The 25,013-nt window shown below is 33.9% G+C and overlaps 1 protein-coding gene and 2 long non-coding RNA genes across 5 annotated transcripts in view; 2 read left to right on the top strand and 1 right to left on the bottom strand.

Annotated features, from left to right (window-relative positions):
* The first annotated feature begins 9,939 nt into the window (after positions 1 to 9,939).
* On the top strand, positions 9,940 to 11,399 carry LOC122321328 (uncharacterized). Its single transcript, XR_006246096.2, has 3 exons — positions 9,940 to 10,170; positions 10,513 to 10,603; positions 10,767 to 11,399. It is a non-coding gene; the product is annotated as an uncharacterized lncRNA (long non-coding RNA).
* Positions 11,400 to 13,693: 2,294 nt separating this feature from the next.
* Positions 13,694 to 15,147, bottom strand: LOC122321327 (uncharacterized). The gene is made up of 3 exons (XR_006246095.2): positions 14,921 to 15,147; positions 14,488 to 14,578; positions 13,694 to 14,324 (listed from the first exon to the last, which is right to left on the bottom strand). It is a non-coding gene; the product is annotated as an uncharacterized lncRNA (long non-coding RNA).
* Positions 15,148 to 21,000: 5,853 nt separating this feature from the next.
* Positions 21,001 to 25,013, top strand: part of LOC122321326 (uncharacterized) — a 105,301-nt gene continuing 101,288 nt past the window's right edge. For all 3 annotated transcript variants that reach the window (XM_043211138.2, XM_043211137.2, XM_070281744.1), the window contains exon 1: positions 21,001 to 21,099. In XM_043211138.2, coding sequence (XP_043067073.1) covers positions 21,021 to 21,099 — 79 coding nt within the window. In that variant the 5' untranslated portion in view covers positions 21,001 to 21,020. The remainder of the gene's footprint in view (positions 21,100 to 25,013) is intronic.

Raw genomic sequence — 25,013 nt, 5'->3', positions numbered from 1 at the left:
AGAATGGCTTCATTAAGCGTCGTTCCATTACCTCGAATTTACTGGAGTTGACATCCTTCTGGACCTCTGCAGGCTACGTATTCTCTCTATGGGATTGCCTTAGAAAAATTAACTCAGGTTAATGATCTCGGTGTCCTATTAGACTCTAAACTTAAATTAGCCGACCATATTTCAACAATTGTTTATAAAGCTAAAGTTGTACTAGGTTTCATAAAAAGGTGGTGAAAAGAATTTAACGACCCCTACATTACTTAAAGCTTATTCATTTCTTTGGTCCGTCCGATACTGGAGGACGGTTCATGTGTCTGGAGTCCCCAATATGGAGTACATCACGACCGCATTACTAACAGGCTTCAATTTCAATATTCCTAAATAGGAAATAGAAGGAATACAAGAATTTCTTAACTTTTTCACTTAGAGGTCTAAACTGGGATGCAAATTTTCACCTTCCATCTTATAATAGAAGACTCTTACCTATAAACTTACCTAGCTTAACAAATCGTAGGACAATGCTGGTGTAGTTTTTCTGCATAACCTTATTAATGGGGATGTAGATAGCCAGCATTTACTAAACCGCATTTACTATTTAATATTCCTAATAGAAGGACTAGAAACTTTAGTCCCCTATTCCTTAGCCACTGTAGTTCGACTTATGCACACCACGACCCTTTTAGGTTCTTGTTTTCGAACTACTATACAATGCACAGTGGTCCGGCTTGTATGAAAAGAGCGGCCAAAAATACTTCTAGTTGAGGTACACTTGAAACTTTGCACAAAATGTTTTTATTTTTATTCTAAGATAATATGTTAAAATCAGCCAGATCGGGCAACTATATCATAGAGCTGCCATATAACTGATTGATCGGAAATGCTGTAATTTCAGTGTTATTAGAGTTAGAGAGTTCCATTTTGTATGAATGATATTATTGGCAAAATAATACGACATACCCAATTCCGGGTAGATCGGCCGACTATATCCTATAGCTGCCATATAACTGAAAAAACGGAAATGACCCAATTTTTGTGTTTTTGAAGATAGAAAGTTGGAGCTTCGTACAGATTCTATTTTTTAGTTGATCCAACCCACCAAATTTCATAAGGATCGGCCGACTATATCTTATAGCTGCCATATACCTGAATGATCGGAAATGGTTTTGGTAGAAATACCAACTTTGGTATTTTTGAAGATAGAAGCTTGGGACTTTGTTTTAGATTTTTTATTGTATTTAATTGGTTTTATTATGATATTCTCATAAGGATCGGCCAACAATATCCGATGTTTGCGATATATATCCGGTTTATCCAGAACAAAACACAAAATATGCACAAAAACAACAAAACGCAAAATTTGGTCGAACACAAAAAAGGAATTAAGTCGGAAATTTGCCAAAAGTTACAGCTCAAATTTAAAATAAAGTCTAAGAAAACATTCACTAGTATTAATAAAACAGTTTCATTAAAGGGAAAGACAGGTATCACAACTTTTTCTTAGCCTTAATTCTATGTATACACACAAATTCGCCACTGGACACTAATTGAAACACAATCTTTGAAACAATAACACAACACATAATGACATAAAAATTATAAAAAAAAACTTAATTATAAAAAAAAAAAAATAAAAACTATTAGTAAATGAACAAATAGTTTTGGAAAGGTAAACACAAGAATGAAACATGAAGACTGAGCAACAGCATAACAAGTAAATAAACCGCAAAACTGACCCTGAAAAAGTAAAGACAGTGTTAGTATTTTTACGAAATTAGGCACATAGGCAAATTTTGGCAGAAAATTTTTACACATTTGTTACCTTTGGAGACCGACAAACACATTGGTATATCAACGAATTGTAGAATTTTGTGGGATCACTACTAAAACTTCAGCTAAACATGAGAAATCATGTTTGCAGGGGGGCGTTGGTTCCGCAAAAGACTCCAGAAATGGGGATGAAATGAAAAGTCGGGGGCGTCTTCAATAATTTCCAAAAGAAACGCGTTCAGCTTTATTGGCTGCGTACATCGAATTGCCAACTTAAAAACTAGTACAAAAAGAGACGATCGACGACAACCAACGAGCGAGAGAGAGGGCACAGAGGGGCGAGTGTGGATGCGCTCTTCAGCGCGGGTGCGCTCTTTAGCGCGGATGCGCTCTTTAGCGCGGATGCGCTCTTCAGCTGAGCGGCACAACGGCCCCTCACCTAAACATATCAAATTATATCTCTTTTTATAGAAAATACCTTCAACTTCAAAATCTTTTACAAATTATTTTAATTTGAACACGTAAATATGGATATGACCACTTCAAAGTTCGGTTTAGCTGTGAAATATTCGCGATGCGCGCAGCTGCGCTTTACAAATGAGTAACTGTTTACATCTTCAAATAAATTTTTAGAAAATCCCCTTAGATTTCTAGAAAAATCGGGTTTGCCATGAAGGAGCTTGGACATTTTAGAGGCGATTTGTTTACTTTTCGTACATTTTTGCCTTGGATCTTGGAACTTTTAAACAATTTTTATTCTAATAAATTGGTTTCATTATAAAATTCTAAAAAGGATTGGCCCACTATACGCTTTATTTTCGATATATATCAAATTTTATCTGCAAGGGTATACCAACTTCGGCTCCGCCCGACGTAAGCTTTAATTTCTTGTTGAACGCGAAAATAAATGGTAACGGCTTTTTATACCCGGTATTCGTAGAGTGCTAAGTTTAAGGGGACCCCCCCCCATTCTCGATTTTAAATTTTGACGATTTTCAATGGGCTGGCAAATGAACATAAATTATTTTTTAGGGTTGTAACTGTGCTTACATATATTAAGACACAAAAAGGAAGAAAATCATTTCACAGAATTTTTTTTTTGTTTTGTTTTTGTTGTTGTTTTTTTGTGATCAAAGAAAAGCCCTTCTTTTCGGCGGCGCATGTGATTTCCGCTCACTGGAACATCTGAATCCAAAAATTCCAACGGGATTAGAAAAAGTACATGTTTGGCTCTCGTATGAACTAGGATTATTAACTTCGCTCAAAAATTAACAAAATGGCGGACCTTTGAAATTTTTTTTGAAAATTTGATTTTTTTTCAGCCACAAATCGAGTTGAAAAGTAAAGAAGATCTTCACCGATTTGATTTATCCTAGTTCATACGAGAGATATATATGTATAGAATAACGTGTTAAAATTTGGAAACGATAGGGTTAATAGTTTTTGAGTAACCTCATGCGCCAGTCGTAAAAACACTGTTTCGAGAAAAACGCGTTTAAAGTTTTGAGACGGCTCTCGCCGTCGCCTGAGGCTTCCACCATAAATCGGCTATATCTTCAAGAGTTTTTGAAATTTTTACTTGAAATTTTCAGGGAACATTCTTGAATAGTTATAAGTTCGAATTAAATTAAAAAAAAAATCGATTTTTTAAAACCGAGAATGGGCGGGGTCCCCTTAAGAAATTTTTCGCGCGACAACGAATGAGGAATATCCGAGTGGTAAAGTGCTTGGCTGATGTGCAGAGTAAAACGAATTCAAATCAGGCTCGAGACATACACTTTTATATTATATTTTAATTTTTTTAAAGTGTTTTTAAAAATTTATAACCCAATAAAAAAAAATACAAAATTATGAAATCACCTTAACATCGCCTCAGTTTGTAGTGAAACCCGCTGTAAACATCTATAAACTTGTAAGTGCGGGTTCTACGGCATATTAGCAGGCCGCGTCGTGGAACCAGCTGTAAAAAGGAAAACATTTAAGAGCGGGTTCCACGACAAACGGCTGGCAGATGAGAGAGGGAAAGAGAGAAGATTCAACTTCGGTTCCGCCCGAAGTTAGCTTTCCTTTCTTGTTTACAATTGGAAGTGTATGGGTCAGAAGCTCCTAAAAATCTTTTGAACACATCATCTATTGTTTGTAAACCTCTTTTGTATCTTATGACATTTTTCCGATGCGTAAAACCGAATCTTTAATGATTTCTGGACCATGAATCAATAGTTTGTGCACTAAAGTTGGCATGTTGTACTATCTATATATTTCTACTTTCTTCTAGCTAACTTCACACGCTGTAAAATAATCATAAAACTTAAATTCACTTTTAATAATAAAAAAAACCTCAGCCATAAAATGGAACCCTAGACCCCAAGGGTAAGGAGCGCGCGCTTTCCATCTAGGCTACCCTCCAATTTGATCTAACGATACTTAAAGTTGGTATTGAAGTAAAAACGAGAATCAATGGCAAAAACATTTAGCTCTGTTAGATATTTCTAATCTATAGGATATAGTCGGCCGATCCGGGCCGTTCCGACTTATATACTGCGTGCAAAGGAAAGAAGGGTGTGTGCAAAGTTTCAAGACGATAGCTTTAAAACTGAGAAACTAGTTCGCGTAGAAACGGACAGACAGACGGACAGACGGACATGCTCATATCAACTCAGGAGGTGATCCTGATCAAGAATATATATACTTTATAGGGTCGGAGATGTCTCCTTCACTGCGTTGCACACTTTTGGACAAAATTATAATACCCTCTGCAAGGGTATAAAAAAATAGCCTGCTCATCGAGATTAAAGCTATATCTCTATGAGCTCATTTAGGTAAAATGCTTACGTGTTTTAACGTGTTTAAAATTTAAGCTTTAAATACTTTTATACACTAAATAACATTCAAAACTCTAGTTTCATGTATAACCAAAAATTTCCAATTTTTATAATCGATTTGGTGCAAATTTTAAAAAATGTTTTAATACATTTCTTACTAGAAAAGATACACAAACAAACTTTCCTGCAAGACACAATATTGGATCAGTGATTTTGAATTAATTTTTACCACGCATTCGTGATCAGTAACCACAAAAACCACAACAAATTTTTTTAGTTATGGCCGCAAAATGCGTACTCGTAGAGTACACTGATTGTAGTTGTGTAACATAGAGAAGGAATCATCACCGACCCCATAAGTATATATATTCTTGATCAGCATCAACAGCCGAGTCGATATAGCCATGTCCATTTGTCAGTATGAATGCGTAGATCTCAAGAGATTAAAAGAGATAGAGCTATAGGATTCGGCATGGAGAGTCCTACATAACTCCTACTCCTTTTTGTTTCAAAAAGTTTTAATTCCCATATAAACGGGCTACAACGCGTGTATCTCTATAAGAGATAGAACTATCCGATTTGGAACTTGAACTCTTATGGTTACCGCCGATCACGCCCACAAAACAGAAACCTTGTTGTAGCGCCAATTCGTTAATGTTTTTGGAAAATGTTTTGATGTCCAACTGTTTCAATGGATAATTGGAGCTACTCCCACAAATAAAAAATCTGCCAAATCAGATAATTTTTAGAGAAGCAATAGACTTTTTAGTTTGTTTCCTACAGAATCGCTAGAATGGTCGTAGGGTGTGGTAGGATGCTGACATTGTTTATTTGCCCAAGCGGAAAAGTGTGCAACAAAAATTGTTGCTGAGAATCCATACCGTTAAAGCTTAAGCCTAGTACTCTGACGACGAAAATCCGCTGTAACACGCTTTACAGCGGCCGAACTCCATATAAAAAAAACGGTGTGAGAAAAGGAAGAAGAAGAAATTTGTGCCTCCTAGATTTTGCCGGTACTCTAACGACGAAAATGATGGCTGTCAAATCGAATGGCGTTGTCGGATCCAAATAGTAAACAGCTGATCTCGGGGTGTAAAAATAATTCATTTAATTTATTTTGACACCCAAAACATGGAGCGAAAATTGAAAGAGAAATATTAGACAGAGAGAGAGAGAAAGAGAACAGCTGTTCCATGATACAATTATACAAGGTATCCCATTCGTTGACTTAAGGGGACCCCCCCCATTCTCGGTTTTAAAAAATCGATTTTTTTTTTTAATTTAATTCGAACTTGTAACTATTCAAGAATGTTCCCTGAAAATTTCAAGTAAAAATTTCAAAAACTCTTAAAGATATAGCCGATTTATGGTGGAAGCCTCAGGCGACGGCGAGAGCCATCTCAAAACTTTAAACGCGTTTTTCTCGAAACAGTGTTTTTACGACTGGCGCATGAGGTTACTCAAAAACTATTAATCCAATCGGTTCCAAATTTTAACACGTTATTCTATACATATATAGCTCTCGTATGAACTAGGATAAATCGAATCGGTGAAGATCTTCCTTACTTTTCAACTCGATTTGTGGCGGAAAAAAATGGAAATTTCCAAAAAAAATTTCAAAGGTCCACCATTTTGTTAATTTTTGAGCGAATTTAATAATCCTAGTTCATACGAGAGCCAAACATGTACTTTTTCTAATCCCGTTGGAATTTTTGGATTCAGATGTTCCAGTGAGCGGAAATCACATGCGCCGCCGAAAAGAAGGACTTTTCTTTGATCACAAAAAACAACAACAAAAACAAAACAAAAAAAAATTCTGTGAAATGATTTTCTTCCTTTTTGTGTCTTAATATATGTAAGCACAGTTACAACCCTAAAAAATAATTTATGTTCATTTGCCAGCCCATTGAAAATCGTCAAAATTTAAAATCGAGAATGGGGGGGGTCCCCTTAAGTCACTTGTTTTAATTTTAACAAAGTAAGCGTTGAATAGTGCGAGTGAAACGGCTATACAGTACTTTGATTAACCCTCACACGGGGCATGGGGCTAAAAGTTTTTCTTAGTTATGACAAGAGTTGTAGTGTTAATAATTTTATTTTAATTAGTTTTGAATTTGACATAATTCTATGTTTTTGTTTTTGGACAGCCATTCTCTTGTTTAAGTTCTTAATTCTAAAGTATATACGTATCTTAAATTACATTTTTTTTTATATTTACACCAATATCGACCTGCTCAGCGGCGTTTAACAATGTCTGTGTTAAATTTTTATTTAAAAAAAACTAAAAAAAAATAAACAAATTTATTTTTTGCTTGGCCACTTAAAGGTTAAAGTTTTGAAAAAAAAAACAAGAAAAGAAAGCTAACTTCGGGCGGAGCCGAAGTTGATATACCCTTACAGTTAAAAGCGGATATATATCGCAAACATCGGATATAGTTGGCCGATCCTTATGATTACATCATAATAAAACCAATTAACCAAAATAAAAAATCTAAAAAAATGTCCCAAGCTTCTATCTTCAAAAATACAAAAGTTGATATTTCTACCAAATACCATTTCCGATCAATCAGTTATATGGCAGCTATAGGATATAGTCAGCCGATCCGGGCCGTTCCGACTTATATACTGCGTGCAAAGGAAAGAATGGTGTGTGCAAAGTTTCAAGACGATAGCTTCAAAACTGAGAGACTAGTTCGCGTAGAAACGGACAGACAGACAGACGGACAGACAGACAGACGGACAGACGGACATGCTTATATCAACTCAGAAGGTGATCCTGATCAAGAATATATATACTTTATAGGGTCGAAGATGTCTCCTTTACTGCGTTGCACACTTTTGGACAAAATTATAATACCCTCTGCAAGGGTATAATCACCTTTCAGTTTGACAGTTTGAAATTAAGTGACCAAACCCGAACGATATGGCAGTGGAATGGACTACCTTGTATAATTGTATCATGAGCTGTTCAGTATTACCCTTTTCCTTAATTTTTTTGGTCACACTAGCTCGGTAGCCAAATAAAGAGCGATTTCGCTATCACACGTGTTACAGCGGATTTTCGTCGTCAGAGTACTAGGCTTTAAACTCTAAAGGCAAACTAAATTGTGGGTGGAACAAATGACTACCAAGTATTATAAAGTGGGAAACTCGATTTTAGCCGTCCTTTCTTGTTTGTTATCGAAATAATTTTTTGCTATCTTTCAAAAAATGGTTTTTAGCCATTAAAAGGTTTTAAAAGCCTTTAACAAAATTGTACCCACATTATTGCATTTAACATTACCCACAGTTTGGAAGAAACTTATTTGGAACTTATTTCTATGATTTATTGTAGTGGTACGGAGGGGTGAAGTGAAAAAATCATGGTACTAAATGATACCTATATGGTACACACATACATGATCTATAAAGACCAGATGCTTATGAGTTTTTTTTTTTTTGCTCAGAGATTAATGATTAGAGAAAAAAATTTTTTTAATGATTTTTAAAATAAACATAATAATAATTATTATTTACGTTTCCTGGTTAGAAAAATTTATTGCAAAAATAAAATTGAATTGTTAGCTTTACTGCACCTAAAACTTTTATAGTTTTGCTGGATTATGAGACGGATCTTCTAATGGGTAAATTAAAATTAATCTCGATCCACCAATACACTCTTGCTCAGCTCTGATCAATATTATGCAGAAAATACATTTTAAATAAAGTTTATTTGACTTTGCCTACTTTGTTTGTAGGATCGCGATTCAGTATCATTTTCTCTTCACATCCTTTCACAGTCCGATTCACTGTCAAATATTCACTGTCATTGTTTCATTTTTATTTTTAGGCTATTCTCAAATAAAAGCAGAGCGCAAAGCTTCTCAAATGTAAAACTTGTCTACCTTTTATTCAATTGTGTTTGTTTACAACATTGTATGATTTTTCTGATTTAATAATATGGACATGCATCGATAATTCTTGCGAATTTTTAAACAATAAAGCCAAGTACTGAAATCAAAAAACCTGTTTGACTAGTAAAAAGCCTAGTACTGAGATCGAAAAACATTTTTGACGAGTAAAAACATTTATTCTTTTCGCTGTGAAGGCATTTTTTTCAAATTAAGCTTAGTACTCTGACGACGAAAATCCGCTAACGAAATCACACTTTATTTGGCTACCGAGCTAGTGTGACCAAAAAAATTAAGGAAAAGGGTTATACTGAACAGCTGTTGTTTGTAAACAAAAAACAAATAAGCAAAAATGAATTGTAACCGATTGGATTTTGGTGTTTTCTTTATGTATTTCGCCGCTAAGGAGCTGATTAAGAAAAAGAAAACTGGGTCAAAATCAAAATCAATCACAAATCATTTCAATGCCATTTTATGTCATTAAAATGCCCCTTGTGGGTCAAATCCCATATTATGGGCTTCGCCTTGACCGCACTAATTAGCTTGACTTTATCCTCGCGGGCCGAAAATTTTTCGACACGAAAATTTTTTTCTTTTAATTTTCGCTCCATGTTTTAGCTATCAAAAGAAATCAAATGAATTCTTTTTACTCCCGAAAATCAGCTGTTCATTTTTTTTTGATCCGGCAACGCCATTTAATTTGATAGCCATAATTTTCGTCGTCAGAGTACCAAAAAAATCCAGGAGAAAAAAATTTTCTTCTTCTTACTTTTTTTACACCGTTTTGTTTTATATGGAGTTTGACAGCTGTCACACGTTAGACAGCGGATTTTCGTCGTCAGAGTACTAGGCTTTACGCACTACGGTCCCTCCTAAAATTGATTTGAATTTGAATTTAAACATTGAAAATGTGGGAAACACTGATTTCAGAAGTCCTTTTTGGATTTTGGGTGTAAAAATAATAAAATATTATTTTAAATGATTATATGGTTCAGAAATATGGTTTGACCCACAAATCTGAAATGACGAGAAGAATTTCTTTCATTTGAATTAGATTCTTAATTTTTAGGGCATCGCATTCATCAACTTGACTTTGGCAAACATTTAAATTGATTTTCTACATTATTAAAACAGAAAAAGACTCAAAGATGTCTTGTTTCAAATATATTTCTGACCCTGTCAAACGGGATGAAAGACTACAATTTTTAATCTTTTCGCTAGGGACTTGTGAAACGTTTTTTGGTGCGGGCTGGCATCCCCGTGAAACTTTCTGGTATTTTTTTTTCGATCTGAGTACGGGGTGGTGAAAACACCCTGTCAAAAATATTTTTTTTACATATTTGTAGGGTTGTTGATAATATATCGAAATATCAATATATCGATATTTTTTGGGAAAAATAATATATTTATATCGTAATATTTTTTTCCCCCAAATATCGAGTGTGCGATAGTTTTTTTTTGATATTATCTGATATTTCTGCGTTGGTCACTCTTTGATCAAATTGAAAAAAGTGAAGATCGGCGGTGTGAGAAAAATGGACATAAAGCTAATAAAAAAGAATTATAGTGAAATAAAAAACGGAACAGCAAAGTGTAATTTGTGCAATAAAATGGTAAAAACAAGTGGAAACACCACAAATTTGACGTCACATGTTAAAAATAAACATAACGAATTTTTTTTAAAGTGTCAGCAAAAAAAGGTTTGTACATATTAATAAATTTATATATAAAATAGCGTTTTCTTTTCAGTGTTTTTGTGTGTGTGAAAAGAAATTCGCAGTATAATTGTGCACATATGTAAATGTATTTGTGTGGGCACCGCTAATATATATATTTATGTGTACAACATGACGCCGAAATTTGGCGCCATTTTACCGCGAAGGTGTAGATTTTATTTCGTGTGTGTGAAAAAAAATGTAGATTTCGCAGTAAAATGTCGCAAAATTTCACACACACGAAATAAAATCTACACTACACTGTAAAATAAAATTTACACTTGAATCAAATAAAATATTGGTGAAATCATCTTTTCTTGATCCAAGATTTAAAAAAATGTACATATCACCCATCGGGGTACAGGAGGCAACAAATGATTTGTTGAACGAAATTTCTACCTTTTCAAAGGAAACCCCGGTATGTCAAATTTTAGAGTTCGTAATCATGTATATAATTTAATAGTAATACTTACATTTACATTAATAATAATAATAACTCAACGTAATTAATTCATTAATAATTTATTTATTATTCCGAAGCAAAAATAAAGTATATATTAATTTCCTTTAAATTATTACAGATTTCTGATGACAATGCAGAGGAACAGTGTGTCGATTTTATGGAGGCCCACAATAGGTCAATTTTAAAGGGCCTTTCCTTGCAAAACTCTGATCACAGCGAGCTAAAATTATATCTCAGTTTGCCCCAAACATCATGGGAAAGTAATCCCCTAACATTTTGGAATGCACACAAGGTGGCTATGCCAGGATTATATCAACTCGCCCGGAAATACCTAATTACACCTGGGAGTTCAGTGCCTTCGGAGAGACTGGCTTCGGCTATAAAATGCGTCGTTTGTGATTCAAGGAGTCGAATGACTGATAATCACATAACGCAACGGGTATTTTTAAAGTCTATTAATGCCAAATATTGGCACTAACTTTATACAAGACCAAGACTGTATAATGGAATACAATCTCCTTATTTTTTTATTATATAAGAACTTTGAATTTAATTTAAGATAAATTTTATGTTATTTTTATGAATAGAACTCGAATCTCAGGCAAAGACTATAATGAAATAGAATATTATTTTTCTTTATGTTATATTTTTCTTTATGTTATATTTTTCTTTATGATTTTCAAATGTTATGTTTATGGATTTAAAAAACTAAAGATGAGAAAAACTAAACAGCAATAATAATTTCTGTGTTTTATTTCTATTATTTTATATTCTAAAAAACTTTTTAGGAAACTAAAAAAAATATCAAAAACATCGATATATCGATTTTTTGTAGCGATATATATTTATATCATTTTGATATTTTTTTAAAACAGAAAATATTATCGATACGATAATTTTAAAAAATTCGACATCCCTACATATTTGCCTTTTGCTCACCCCCATGACTGGAAAACAGTTTTTGTTGATCTGAGTACTGGGCTTAATTCGACGAATTGCATATTTTGTAAATTTTGTACATCATACCATTGTGTATGTGGTTTATTTCTGTTGTTCATTTTTGGTCACACTACAACGGTGACAAATATTTTAATTTAAATAATAATATGCATATTAAATTAAGAATTTTTAATTGTTTATAAAATAAGCTTAGTTTGTTTTTCAAAAGTTTCCTATATCTGCTCCTCATTTTTCAATATTAAAAACCAATTTTTAAGTTAAACCTTACACAAAGCAGCACTGCGCTCTGCTCAGATGGTAGCTTTTTTGAAAAAGTAAAAGTAATTAGTAAAAGAAATATGGAAATTTCCCAATATAATAAAATGGGAAACACATAGAATATCATTATCTTTATCTTTCAGTTCGAAAAAAAAAAACGTACGTAAAGTTTCGCGAATGTATGTAAAATATGTTATTCATATGTATATAACATACATACATATATACATACATACATAGTTCACTTCGCAGTTACTTGGGTTGCAAATTTAAAATAACAGGATATTACAAAGTTCATTACTAATTAAGTCAAAATGTTTGCAATGCCAACAGTCACTTTATTTTTTCGTACTTTGTTTTAAGCATTTTAAATTTAAAAATCAAGTTGCTTACATATAATTGTAAACAAACACAGCTGATTTACAGTAGAGTCGTAATAGGTGAGCCCTCAAAATACCACTACCCGTTTGAACTGCAAAGAATAAATTTTCGGTCTGAGGACTAAGCAATTGACCTTTTAAATTTAGAGGCAAAGTTGGATTTTTTAGTGGGAAATCCAAATCGGCATCTGGTAACACTGTGTGACAGCACTAACGCGCGTTCTCGGATGAAGCATCAAAGTAGTGCCGGGTGCGGACGGAAAAAGAAAACGTCGGGCCTGTCGGTAATGCGTATGTTCTTCGAAAATCGTATAAAAAAAATTCGAAGAAACGAACGAAAGAAGCCGCCGGTTGCGCATGCTGTCACTATGAACAGAGCACTTGGATTGCTTTTGTTACGCCGACATGAGTAAATTATAAACGTCGTGAAGTGGAGCCATAGATGTGCTAAGGTTTCTAATTCTACTGTGACTTTTTTTTTTTTTTATTTACAAGTGAACGTGATTACTTTGCCAAAATCGTGGAGAACAAATTTTGGCTTAGTAAACAGTGGTATACGGTGTGGATCTTTTGCAGCCCGTAGGTAAAATGTCTTTCGGTATGGGTTCGGATGAATGAGTGTCTGCGTGAACCAAGATAAGTGTGAGCGAGTTGTGTGTGCGTTTTTTGAGATAATGTAACGTCGACCCGTTCGACCGGTTTGACAGCCAGCCTCGGCTTACCTGCAAACAATAGCATTGCACATGGAAAAACATCAGTAGCTAAGGCGACCAATTTTGAAGTAAAGAATTCAGACTAAGTGCATCGTCAAAAAATGCAAAAAAAGACGGAAACAGAAAACAAATAAACATTAATTTAATGAAGTGAAAAGTAATACACACATGCACATTCAGTTATATGTGTAATGCGTTGAGAAGACATTGACCCCGCAACGGCAATTGGCTCGATCAATGAATTCTAATTATATTTAATATGTCGGATTTTATTATTATTTTACGAAACTTCGAATTTTCTTATCGTAATGTTATATAATACTATACAAAATGTAAGCTGTTAAAGTAATATACAAGTTCTATAATGCTAAGAAGTACATACATACATATGCAAACATTTCAGGGTTGTCATACTACATATGTATGTATGTCGAAAGTCTTAGTAGCACACACACTTAAATGCATGTACACATGAGCATGTGTTTTGTAGCATGAAATTTAAGATCATTTTCGATATACATATGTATGTAGGATACTGAACTCCCATCTTTGTTTCATAAAATGTAGGGATGTCGAATTTTTTAAAATTATCGTATCGATAATATTTTCTGTTTTAAAAAAATATCAAAATGATATAAATATATATCGCTACAAAAAATCGATATATCGATGTTTTTGATATTTTTTTTAGTTTCCTAAAAAGTTTTTTAGAATATAAAATAATAGAAATAAAACACAGAAATTATTATTGCTGTTTAGTTTTTCTCATCTTTAGTTTTTTAAATCCATAAACATAACATTTGAAAATCATAAAGAAAAATATAACATAAAGAAAAATATAACATAAAGAAAAATAATATTCTATTTCATTATAGTCTTTGCCTGAGATTCGAGTTCTATTCATAAAAATAACATAAAATTTATCTTAAATTAAATTCAAAGTTCTTATATAATAAAAAAATAAGGAGATTGTATTCCATTATACAGTCTTGGTCTTGTATAAAGTTAGTGCCAATATTTGGCATTAATAGACTTTAAAAATACCCGTTGCGTTATGTGATTATCAGTCATTCGACTCCTTGAATCACAAACGACGCATTTTATAGCCGAAGCCAGTCTCTCCGAAGGCACTGAACTCCCAGGTGTAATTAGGTATTTCCGGGCGAGTTGATATAATCCTGGCATAGCCACCTTGTGTGCATTCCAAAATGTTAGGGGATTACTTTCCCATGATGTTTGGGGCAAACTGAGATATAATTTTAGCTCGCTGTGATCAGAGTTTTGCAAGGAAAGGCCCTTTAAAATTGACCTATTGTGGGCCTCCATAAAATCGACACACTGTTCCTCTGCATTGTCATCAGAAATCTGTAATAATTTAAAGGAAATTAATATATACTTTATTTTTGCTTCGGAATAATAAATAAATTATTAATGAATTAATTACGTTGAGTTATTATTATTATTAATGTAAATGTAAGTATTACTATTAAATTATATACATGATTACGAACTCTAAAATTTGACATACCGGGGTTTCCTTTGAAAAGGTAGAAATTTCGTTCAACAAATCATTTGTTGCCTCCTGTACCCCGATGGGTGATATGTACATTTTTTTAAATCTTGGATCAAGAAAAGATGATTTCACCAATATTTTATTTGATTCAAGTGTAAATTTTATTTTACAGTGTAGTGTAGATTTTATTTCGTGTGTGTGAAATTTTGCGACATTTTACTGCGAAATCTACATTTTTTTTCACACACACGAAATAAAATCTACACCTTCGCGGTAAAATGGCGCCAAATTTCGGCGTCATGTTGTACACATAAATATATATATTAGCGGTGCCCACACAAATACATTTACATATGTGCACAATTATACTGCGAATTTCTTTTCACACACACAAAAACACTGAAAAGAAAACGCTATTTTATATATAAATTTATTAATATGTACAAACCTTTTTTTGCTGACACTTTAAAAAAAATTCGTTATGTTTATTTTTAACATGTGACGTCAAATTTGTGGTGTTTCCACTTGTTTTTACCATTTTATTGCACAAATTACACTTTGCTGTTCCGTTTTTTATTTCACTATAATTCTTTTTTATTAGCTTTATGTCCATTTTTCTCACACCGCCGATCTTCACTTTTTTCAATTTGATCAAAGAGTGACCAACGCAGAAATATCAGATAATATCAAAAAAAAACTATCGCACACTCGATATTTGGGGGAAAAAAATATTACGATATAAATATATTATTTTTCCCAAAAAATATCGATATATTGATATTTCGATATATTATCAACAACCCTAATAAAATGAGATCGCATTTGTAGAATTTTAATAATGTTAAAAAACTTTGCTCGCCTACATTTAAAAAAATTATGAGAAATTCTTCATTCTATCCGCCAATAGGCCGCATCTAAACCGAAAGTGCCTATACAAGTAAAACGATTTCAAATGTTGCAACAAAAACAAGTTCCCCGACCATATAATATCCGGTACTCTTTTTCCACACCATACCCTTCCTGTCTTTCTCTTTCATAAAACAAAGTTTTGTTGCATACTCATACAGACTCTAACAGACTCAGACTACTCATACATACTCATACTCATATTCATACTCATACTGCATTCAGTTTTATAGTACCCAACCTAGTTAATGTTGATGGATTTTTCATGAGTGCTATTTTTGGCGAAATAATACCACATACTAAATTTCATAAGAATCGGCCGATTATATGCTATAGCTGCCAAATAACTGAACGATCGGAAATGACCTAACTTTGTGTTTTTGAAAATAGAAAGTTGGAACTTCGAACAAATTCTATATTTAGTCAGTTTATCCGACCTACCAAATTTCATAACGATCGGCCGAAATTGTTGTTGCATACTTTTGCGCTTGGACAAAACAACAACAACAAACATACGGTCATACCGATTCAGTAGGGAAACAAACTAAAAAGTTTATAGCGCTTCTAAAAATTATCCGATTTGGCTGCTTTTTGATTTGTAAGTGTAGATTAGCCATTGAAAGAGTTTGGCATCAAAAGATTTTCCAAAATCCGGTGCTAACACCGGATTTCTGCTTTGCGGGAAAGAGGGGCGTCAAAACGTTTGACATAAAAGTGATCTGCACGGATATCATACGATCCCAAGTTTCAAATCTGATAGTTCTATCTCTTATAGTATTTGAATTCCACGCGTTCAAAATTTAAGCCCGTTTGTATGGGAAAAGGTATATACATATATCTCCTTCACAACTCGGACGATTTATTTTTCAGATATATATCAACTACAGAAATAGTTTGACATTAAAAGCATTTTTTTAAATACAAAAACTTGTACTTGTGCTACAGAAATTTGCGATTTGAAACAAACTTGAACACCGTGGGTATTGTAGGAGTCTCCATGCCAAACCCTATAGCTCTATCTTGTATAGTCTCTGAGATCCATAATTTCATACCGACAGAGGGACATATAGTCATGGCTATATCCACTTGGCTGTTGATGCTGATCAAGAATATACATACCTTATAATGTATAATGAATTAATTATAATTAATGTATATACCTTATAGGTTATTTTCTCTTTTTAAGAAATTCTAAATTCTCTTTGGGTGCCACAACTGCGTAGAACCGCTTAAACTGAAAGACTAGTTTGTTTAAAAACAGGCAAACTGACGCTCTTATATCGACTCAGGAGGTGGTCCTGATTAAGAATGTGCATAGGGTCGGAGATGTCTTCTTTACTGAGTTGCACACTTCTGACCAAAGTTATAATAGCCTCTGTAAGGGTATACAAAATGTATTTTAAAATCTAAATTACCCAATTACTTTTTGTACCCTTGCAGAGGGTATTATAATTTTGTCCAAAAGTGTGCAACGCAGTGAAGGAGACATCTCCGACCCTATAAAGTATATATATTCTTGATCAGGATCACCTCCTGAGTTGATATGAGCATGTCCGTCTGTCTGTCCGTTTCTACGCGAACTAGTCTCTCAGTTTTGAAGCTATCGTCTTGAAACTTTGCACACACCCTTCTTTCCTTTGCACGCAGTATATAAGTCGAAACGGCCGGGATCGGCCGACTATATCCTATAGCTGCCATATAACTGATTGATCGGAAATGGTATAACTTTGGTGTTTTTAGAGTTAGAGAGTTCAAATTTGACACGAAAACTGTTTTTGGCAAACCATTACGACATGCCAAATTTCTATATAGCTGCCATATAACTGAACGATCGGAAATGATCCAACTTTCGTGTTTTTGAAGATAGAAAGCTGGAACTTGGTACAGATTATATATTTGGTCAGTTGATCCGACCTACCAAATTTCATTAGGATCAGCCAACTATATCCTATAGCTGCCATATAACTGAACGGTCGGAAATGGTATTTGGTATATACTATAACTATATCCGATGTTTGAGATATATATCTGGTGTTAACTGCAAGGGTATATAAACTTCGGCTCCGCCCGAAGTTAGCTTTCCTTTCTTGTTTTAAAAAAATTCAATTGTACTTTTCTGATAGCCCTCCATGGCCGATAGTTTCTCCCGCAATTTTGAAGTTTGGTATTGAAATTATAAATTTTCGATTTAGTACAATATCGGCTATAAATTGTAGGGATATAACAAATGTCCCTGAAGTAGAACACCAAAACACTGCCTTAATTAATTTTTTATTAGTTATGGCGGATCTGCCTGGTGTTCGACTGACTCCGCTCTCAACTCGAGATTCGCTAACATGCTCAAAAAATTTAAGGCCGATCGTATAAAAACTGTTTGAAAAATCATACAGACCAACTTGAAATACACTGTTTCGAGAAAAACGCGATCAAATTTTTAGTAGCGCGGGCGGTACCCTACATACCTTAACAATTTTTATCCGGTGGTTTGAAAAACTGAAATTTATAGACAAACACTACTCAATAATTCTTAAATTTTTTTGCTCGTTGCTACTAACTATTGAGAGTCACAACGAAACTTCCTGAATGAGTGTTAGGCAAACTATCGAACAACGATTCTAATTTAGTCAGACGATAACTATTTAAAAAAAAAACCCCTTCTTTAAATATGAGTTAAAATGTCAATATCTGGATAAAAAAAAAAAAATAAGTTTCCCCTAACGTTCTTATGGCAGCTATCTTATAGCAGTTTTCCTTTCAAGAGTAAAAAAATTTTGTTCCCTTTCATGTTGGTTGGTGAAAAAATTCCATGGAAAAATGATTTAGCCTGCGTCGGCAGTTTTTTAATTTCAATTCAATAAATTCAATTAAAACATTCTTTTAAAAAGAGGTTGACTTAAAAATAGTGTTTTCTGGATTAATATTATATCTGTACGGCTTTACGGAATTTAGTTTGGAATGCATCATTTTTCTAAGTGTAATTAATGGATGAATCCATTATAGGAACTACGATATTAAACTGTCGGCAAACTGTATCCGATATTTGAACTGCTTATTATACTGTACTTGTAAATAATATGCAGATGCCTATCGAACCACTATAAACCATTACTATTCTGCAAAGATATACAAACTTCGGCTCCATCCCTTGGTGTTTTCTAAGCCAACCTCTTGTCTTGCATCTAAAAATTTCTGATGCTGTTAAATTTATTTTTTAAGGAAAACACTAGGGATGTCGGAAATATATCAAAATATCGATATATCGATATATTTTCTCTTAAAAAAATATTATTATCGTGATATTTTTTGGGCAAAAATAGTCGATAATAATATTTTTGAGTTGGTGTTCTCCGATATTTGTTGCGAAAGAAAGGAAATGCAGGTTTACTTGAGTATGCCATTTTGTAGTTGGGAGACAAATCCGTTGGAATTCTGGAACTCACAAATTTCAACGATGCCGATGCTAGCGAAGGTTGCTTTAAGTTTTCTTATCACGCCTGGAAGTTCGGTTCCATCTGAACGGTTGGCTTCTGCCATTAAATGTATTGTCTGTGACTCCCGCAGTCGAATGACAGACCAGCATATAACCGAAAGAGTTTTTTTTAAATCATTGAAGAAAGATTTATTTTGTAATTAAGAGTAATTAAGAGCATTAAATAAGAGAATTAAGTAATTAGCATTATTAAGTACATATTCCATGAATTCCATGAAACTTTTTTTTTTGTATTAAGTTTTTTTTATAAATAAATTTGAATACAATGTCCTTAATAATTTTGTTATTTTTTATTTCAAAGAACTTAAATAAAAGTCTCAAGCAACTTTGGGTATAAATAAGTGGGTATAAATATTTGTTGTTTTTTCAATTCACTTTTTAAATAAAAAAATATGTCTTATTTGCAGTTCATGGCGGATGAAAACACATATTAAAACCTTTTTTTAAATTTAAAAATAACCTTTTTTCAAATTTAGCTGACTATAAAAAATATCGAAAATACTCGATATATCGATTTTTTTTGGTGATATTTCTGAATATTAGCGATTGATATTTTTTTCACAGCAAATATCATCAATACGATATTTTTTCAAAAACCAACAACCCTAGAAAACACTGGATCTACGAACGCATTATTCTGGCATCTTAAGCCAATGATGCTGGCTGCCATGTACACCCCTTACAAAATTTAAGTTATCTTGTCCAGGCAGCCTCATCGAATTAGCGGAGAGTATAATGAACAATATAAAGAACAACTAAAGAGGGTCAAACAGTAAACGCATTACATATTCTGCCCGTTATGAAATCGCTACCCATAAAGAGTTCAAATAGCCAAGTCGCTGAGGAGAATGATCACGCGATGAATTGGTCTTTATGAAGTTTTACAAGGCTTTATGAAGCCAATAGTCTGGCCACATATCTTCAGACGGTAAATTGCTATCAATTAGTTGCCGAAAGTAATCAATAAAAAATCCGCCAGTCAGAGTCTCCACCCTTCCCGTGTCCACTAGTTTCCACTTACGAGCCTGGAGAAGTGTTCTACCGGGCCTTCACTATTTCGTTTGTTCCTGCCTTCAAGAGTTGGGAAAAGTGCGATATTTTTTCCTTAGTACTATTTGCCTTCTCTGTTGGATACTTGGTGACCTTTATTGACATTTTTACGTGTCCTAAAGGACATTTTCAGCCCCAAACATAGTTCCTAGCACTCGAATCAAGGGTTTATTGTTACGGCGAGCATGTTGTAATATATTATGGTTGCAAGAATTCTTGTACGATTTTTACAGGTAAGCATTGTCATTTCAAATGTAGGAGCTTGTTGAAGGATACGTACTCAGAAGGCGCATATTCAAACAAGTGTTCGAGACTGTATATGTAAGTATATTTATTTTTGTTTGAAAGAAATTTTCACCATCGTGCAAATTGGCTTACAAAGATGTAAGCAAAAGAAGCGACTCCGGCAACAATCTTAGGAACATAAATGTTTGGGCTGCAATATGGATATCAACGCTACTAATGAGCCAGAAACAGGGCGAACATATTAATTTCCTTTGCATAGTTTGTCGACTATGTCTAACCCGATAAAACCCGATTGAAAATTTTTCAAAAACATAGAAGTGTTTTTTTTTTTTGGCTCCCATGTTGTCATTATGTGCCCCGTCCCCATTTTATATGCTTCAGAAAACCAATTCGTTTATTCATAATACCTGTATAATACCAAAATAACCATAATAATAATACCTGAACTCCCGGATAAGGCAGTTTCGTCTTCTTATTCTAGTCTTTCTATTTTTTTCCTCGTTATTTGCTATTAACCAACTGGTCGACTGCTCTGAAAATAATAGTAATGCCAAAGAAAAGTTTTAAATAAGTGAAAACAGTTCTTATTTGTTTGGTGTTATTCCTTTCAATAATATTTTTAAATGGTATACAGCTAAAAACTGTCAAATAGTGTGTTCACTTTTCTATTCTTTCTTATGGTTTGGGCCTGGAAATATGGAAAGTTAATTCAGAAAGTTAATTTAAATTTTTCAAAGGATGAGTCCATAATTGTTTATTTTGTAAAAAACTATGTAAATTATCATAGTATATTGTTCCCCAAAAGATACTTTAAAGCACTTTTTAATCCAAATTAGTTTACCGAGATTTTCATATTATGCAGCTTGGTCCATTCATTAAGGGGTTATATACCTTCTTTGTCGAAGAAAAAGAGGAAAGTTCGGATTTTCTTTTAGGTATGTAGCAATTATTCTATTACACGGATGTTTTAATTTTTTGATAGTACACATTATTAACAATGTTTGTGCAAAATTTGGTGAAAAAATATTAAATAGTTTTTAAGGGGTGGCTGTTTCCCTTAGAGGCTTTTTATACCCTTGCAGAGGGTATTATAATTTTGTCCAAAAGTGTGCAACGCAGTGAAGGAGACATCTCCGACCCTATAAAGTATATATATTCTTGATCAGGATCACCTTCTGAGTTGATATAAGCATGTCCGTCTGTCCGTCTGTCTGTCTGTCCGTTTCTACGCGAACTAGTCTCTCAGTTTTGAAGCTATCGTCTTGAAACTTTGCACACACCCTTCTTTCCTTTGCACGCAGTATATAAGTCGGAACGGCCCGGATCGGCCGACTATATCCTCTAGCTGCCATATAACTGATTGATCGGAAATGGTATAACTTTGGTGTTTTTAGAGTTAGAGAGTTAAAATTTGACAAGAGAGCTATTTTTGGCAAATCATTACTACATGCCAAATTTCATAAGGATCGGCCGACTATATCTTATAGCTGCCATATAACTGAACGATCGGAAATGACCCAACTTTTGTGTTTTTGAAGATCTGAAAGCTGAACTTAGTACATATTCTATTTTTGGTCAGTTAATCCAACCTGCCAATTTTCATTAGAATCGGCCGACTATATCCTATAGCTGCAATATAACTGAACGATCGGCAATGGTATTTGGTAGAAATATCAACTTTCGTATTTTTGAAGATAGAAGCTTGGGATTTTTTTTTAGATTTTTTATTGTAGTTTATTGGTTTTATTATTATTTAATCATAAGAATCGGCCAACTATATCCGATGTTTGCGATATATATCCGGTTTTAACTGCAAGGGTATATCAACTTCGGCTCCGCCCGAAGTTAGCTTTCCTTTCTTGTTTTTTTTTAGAGCCTTGCGGTGACAGTTCCCCAGGTCGAACAGGTCTGAACACTGAAACAACTGAAACCATAAAAGTAAAAAAATTTCATTAGTTTAGTGTAATTCCTTGTGCTTGAACGATCGGTTTTAAATTTTTTTGTTTTTTTATGCATACGAGAACGTTTTATGCTAAAAATGAAATTTTTAGAAATTTCACTAAAAAATTCATTTTGGCGAAAAAAAAGTTTGTGCGTGAAAAGTCGATCGTTCAAGCACAGAAGAATTTCATTACGAACATTAAAAAAAAAAAAAAAAAATTGAAGTAAATCGGTTCAGTAGTTTTCCGCCAATCCATGTCACCGCAAAGTCATTTTTCAAGAAACACCATTTCGAGATATTCGCGTTCAAAGTTTCAAGTTCAGTTCAAGGCCGCGACAAGGCGCGCGGTTAGGAGCGCTGTAACTTTTGTTCTACTGCTCCAATCTCTATGAAAATTTGGAAAAATGTTCTCAAGGAATTGTTCTTAAAGATAAAGCCATAAAAAAATTGTCGATTTTTTTAAAATAAAAAAGGTATATAACCCCTTAAGTCCAAATAATAAAGGAATCATGTTTACTAAAATAAAAATTTTAAGCGACGGGATGCTTCCATATGCTTAGATTCTTTAACTTATTCCCTCATTTGGACGTTTTAAAAGGGAAGGGGCCCGAAGCACACCAGTGGCGAAGTACCGAAGAGTGATTAGATCTCAACCGAATTGCAACTTTGGTGTGGCCCACCATAGAAAAAACCATAACATAAATAAATACAATTAAACTTTGAAAAATTGTTTGAAAGGTCCTGGGACTGACTGGAACAAAGACTAATAAAATAAATAATACAAAATTCTTAAAATATCGTTTTTTTTTATATGGAGTTTGACAGCGGATTTTCGTCAACTCAGTACTATGCTTTAAGAACAAAATCCCGTTACAAAGTTATAGTGCTGAGAGGAAATGCGCTTCAACGGCCAAAACTGCATTATTCAATTTTCAAGCGAGTTTTTCTCGAAACCACTTCTTTGCATCGGGCTATCATGTACCAATGCACCGATCACCTTGAAATTTATAGGACATACATAAGCCATAGGACTATGGCAAAAACATAAAGAAAAGAAAAAGTCGTGTAAAAAGTTTATTTTTCAATATTTTTCCAAATTTTTAGTTGCGGCCATAGCCACTGTGATGCTCAAAACCCTGTCACATGTGGTGGAAATTTCTTTTCTCGGTCTCTGCCTGCAAACATAGTAAACGTTTGTTTGCAGTTGTGTGGTTACGGGAGTAATAATGGATGTAATAATAATGTAGAATAATATTCTTCCTGCTCTAAAAAGCAAGTCTACCATGTGAATATATTTGTGTGGACACCACGGTTTTAGATCAACCACTTTGACCACTTTGACTCTATTCTTTGGTACCATACTTCAAGTGGTAGTATCTTTAAAATTAAAAATTTTTTTTCAATATACTTGAAAAAGTATACTTCAATATATGTTTAATACTTTGTAAAAAAAATTCATAGCTTTTTTTTGATGAGCCAAAGAAACAAATTCCCAAAAAATCAGATAAAAACGGCTTCAATACAATCTTTTGAAAATTTTTGCCAAATGTATTTAAGCTGTAATATTTTATTCACAAGGGTCAATTCACTTAATTTTTGGTGAAATTCAACATTTTTGTTGTCCGAAAAGTTTCTTTTGTTATCCAAAGCTGTGAGTTATTATAAATATCCATTATTAGTTAGGTTTGAATGAAAATTTGACTGCAGCTTATTAGTAAAAGATGTGATGGATGAATACTAGTTATTGTTAATCCTTCCATGCAACATAAAGTAATTTTTCAATGTATGCTTACGGGGGGTGTAAATTGTTGTAGCACGCAGGTTTTCGCGTCAAAGCCGTCAACATGAAAGCATAAAAGTTTAATTTCCCCCGAAATAAAATAAGTCTTAATTTTCAAAAGTTGTTTTAGATTTGGACAATTTTTTATCCATCCCATTTCGCAAGAAGGGGTCGATATGTATATTAATGTATTGATATATGTACCTGTTCTCATTTATAGGATTACGTAAATCTGAACAAACCCCACAAGCCTACAATCGCGACACCATTCCCAGAGACACCATATTGAAAAGAGGTGGCCACCAGTAGAGAAACCGGTACACAGCACTACACCTAGCTTAGAGGGTGGAAGAAAGGGTATTAAAACAATGTTTAATGTGTATAAAAAAGACAGCACAAGGTCAGAAGTCATACGGCGGCAATAAACCGCAAAAGAAACGCCATCGACCCTACAACAGAGGCGGAGCCAAAAATAAAACCCGGGGCATGGGAACGATGGGAAACAACGGATGAAAAACCTTTGAAAAATAAAACAGATCCGACCATGACCAACAAACATCTTTACCCCATGTGCGCCACAAAATGTGTTATGCTGTTATGTGTACAAAATGACAAACAGCAGCGACGAAACGCGAATGTCATGGGTGCGACATCTTCGCTATTTCTTTAAAAAGCTGATGTACCGTCGTTTAATGTGGGCGTGGTACTGCTCGAAAGGGCACAGAACAGTGCTGAGATACGGTCACGATAAAACACATATTTTTCGCAAGGTCCGACAGTCACGCGTTATTATTAATTAGGAAATGGAAACACTCTAACAAATAAAGTACTAGCTTACAAAAGTAGCCAATTGGGGTCCAGCTTCGTATGGGAGAAAAACTAAGGTTTTATGGGATCGTGATCAAGAGTTTGACAATTTTTGAGTAAACTTCGACCCACTGGGAAGACTAGGCCTCTCCCTCCAGCGATCGTTAGTTGTAATCGAAGTGACGTATTAGGGTCGCTCACTGATCGAAGAGAAAATAATGAAAGAATGAGTTTTTCCCATCTAGGTTTGGCCCTTTCGTGAAGGTGTTTGATTCTTCTCCTCAACTCGCTGGGCGAGTTACCCAGAAGGAAATTTTAAC

Source organism: Drosophila bipectinata, chromosome XL (genome assembly GCF_030179905.1).
Source record: "Drosophila bipectinata strain 14024-0381.07 chromosome XL, DbipHiC1v2, whole genome shotgun sequence".
In the NCBI taxonomy this organism is placed as follows: Eukaryota; Metazoa; Arthropoda; class Insecta; order Diptera; family Drosophilidae; genus Drosophila; species Drosophila bipectinata.
Note: the sequence above shows the minus strand (reverse complement) of the source record. Positions and strands in the feature narration are given on the sequence as shown.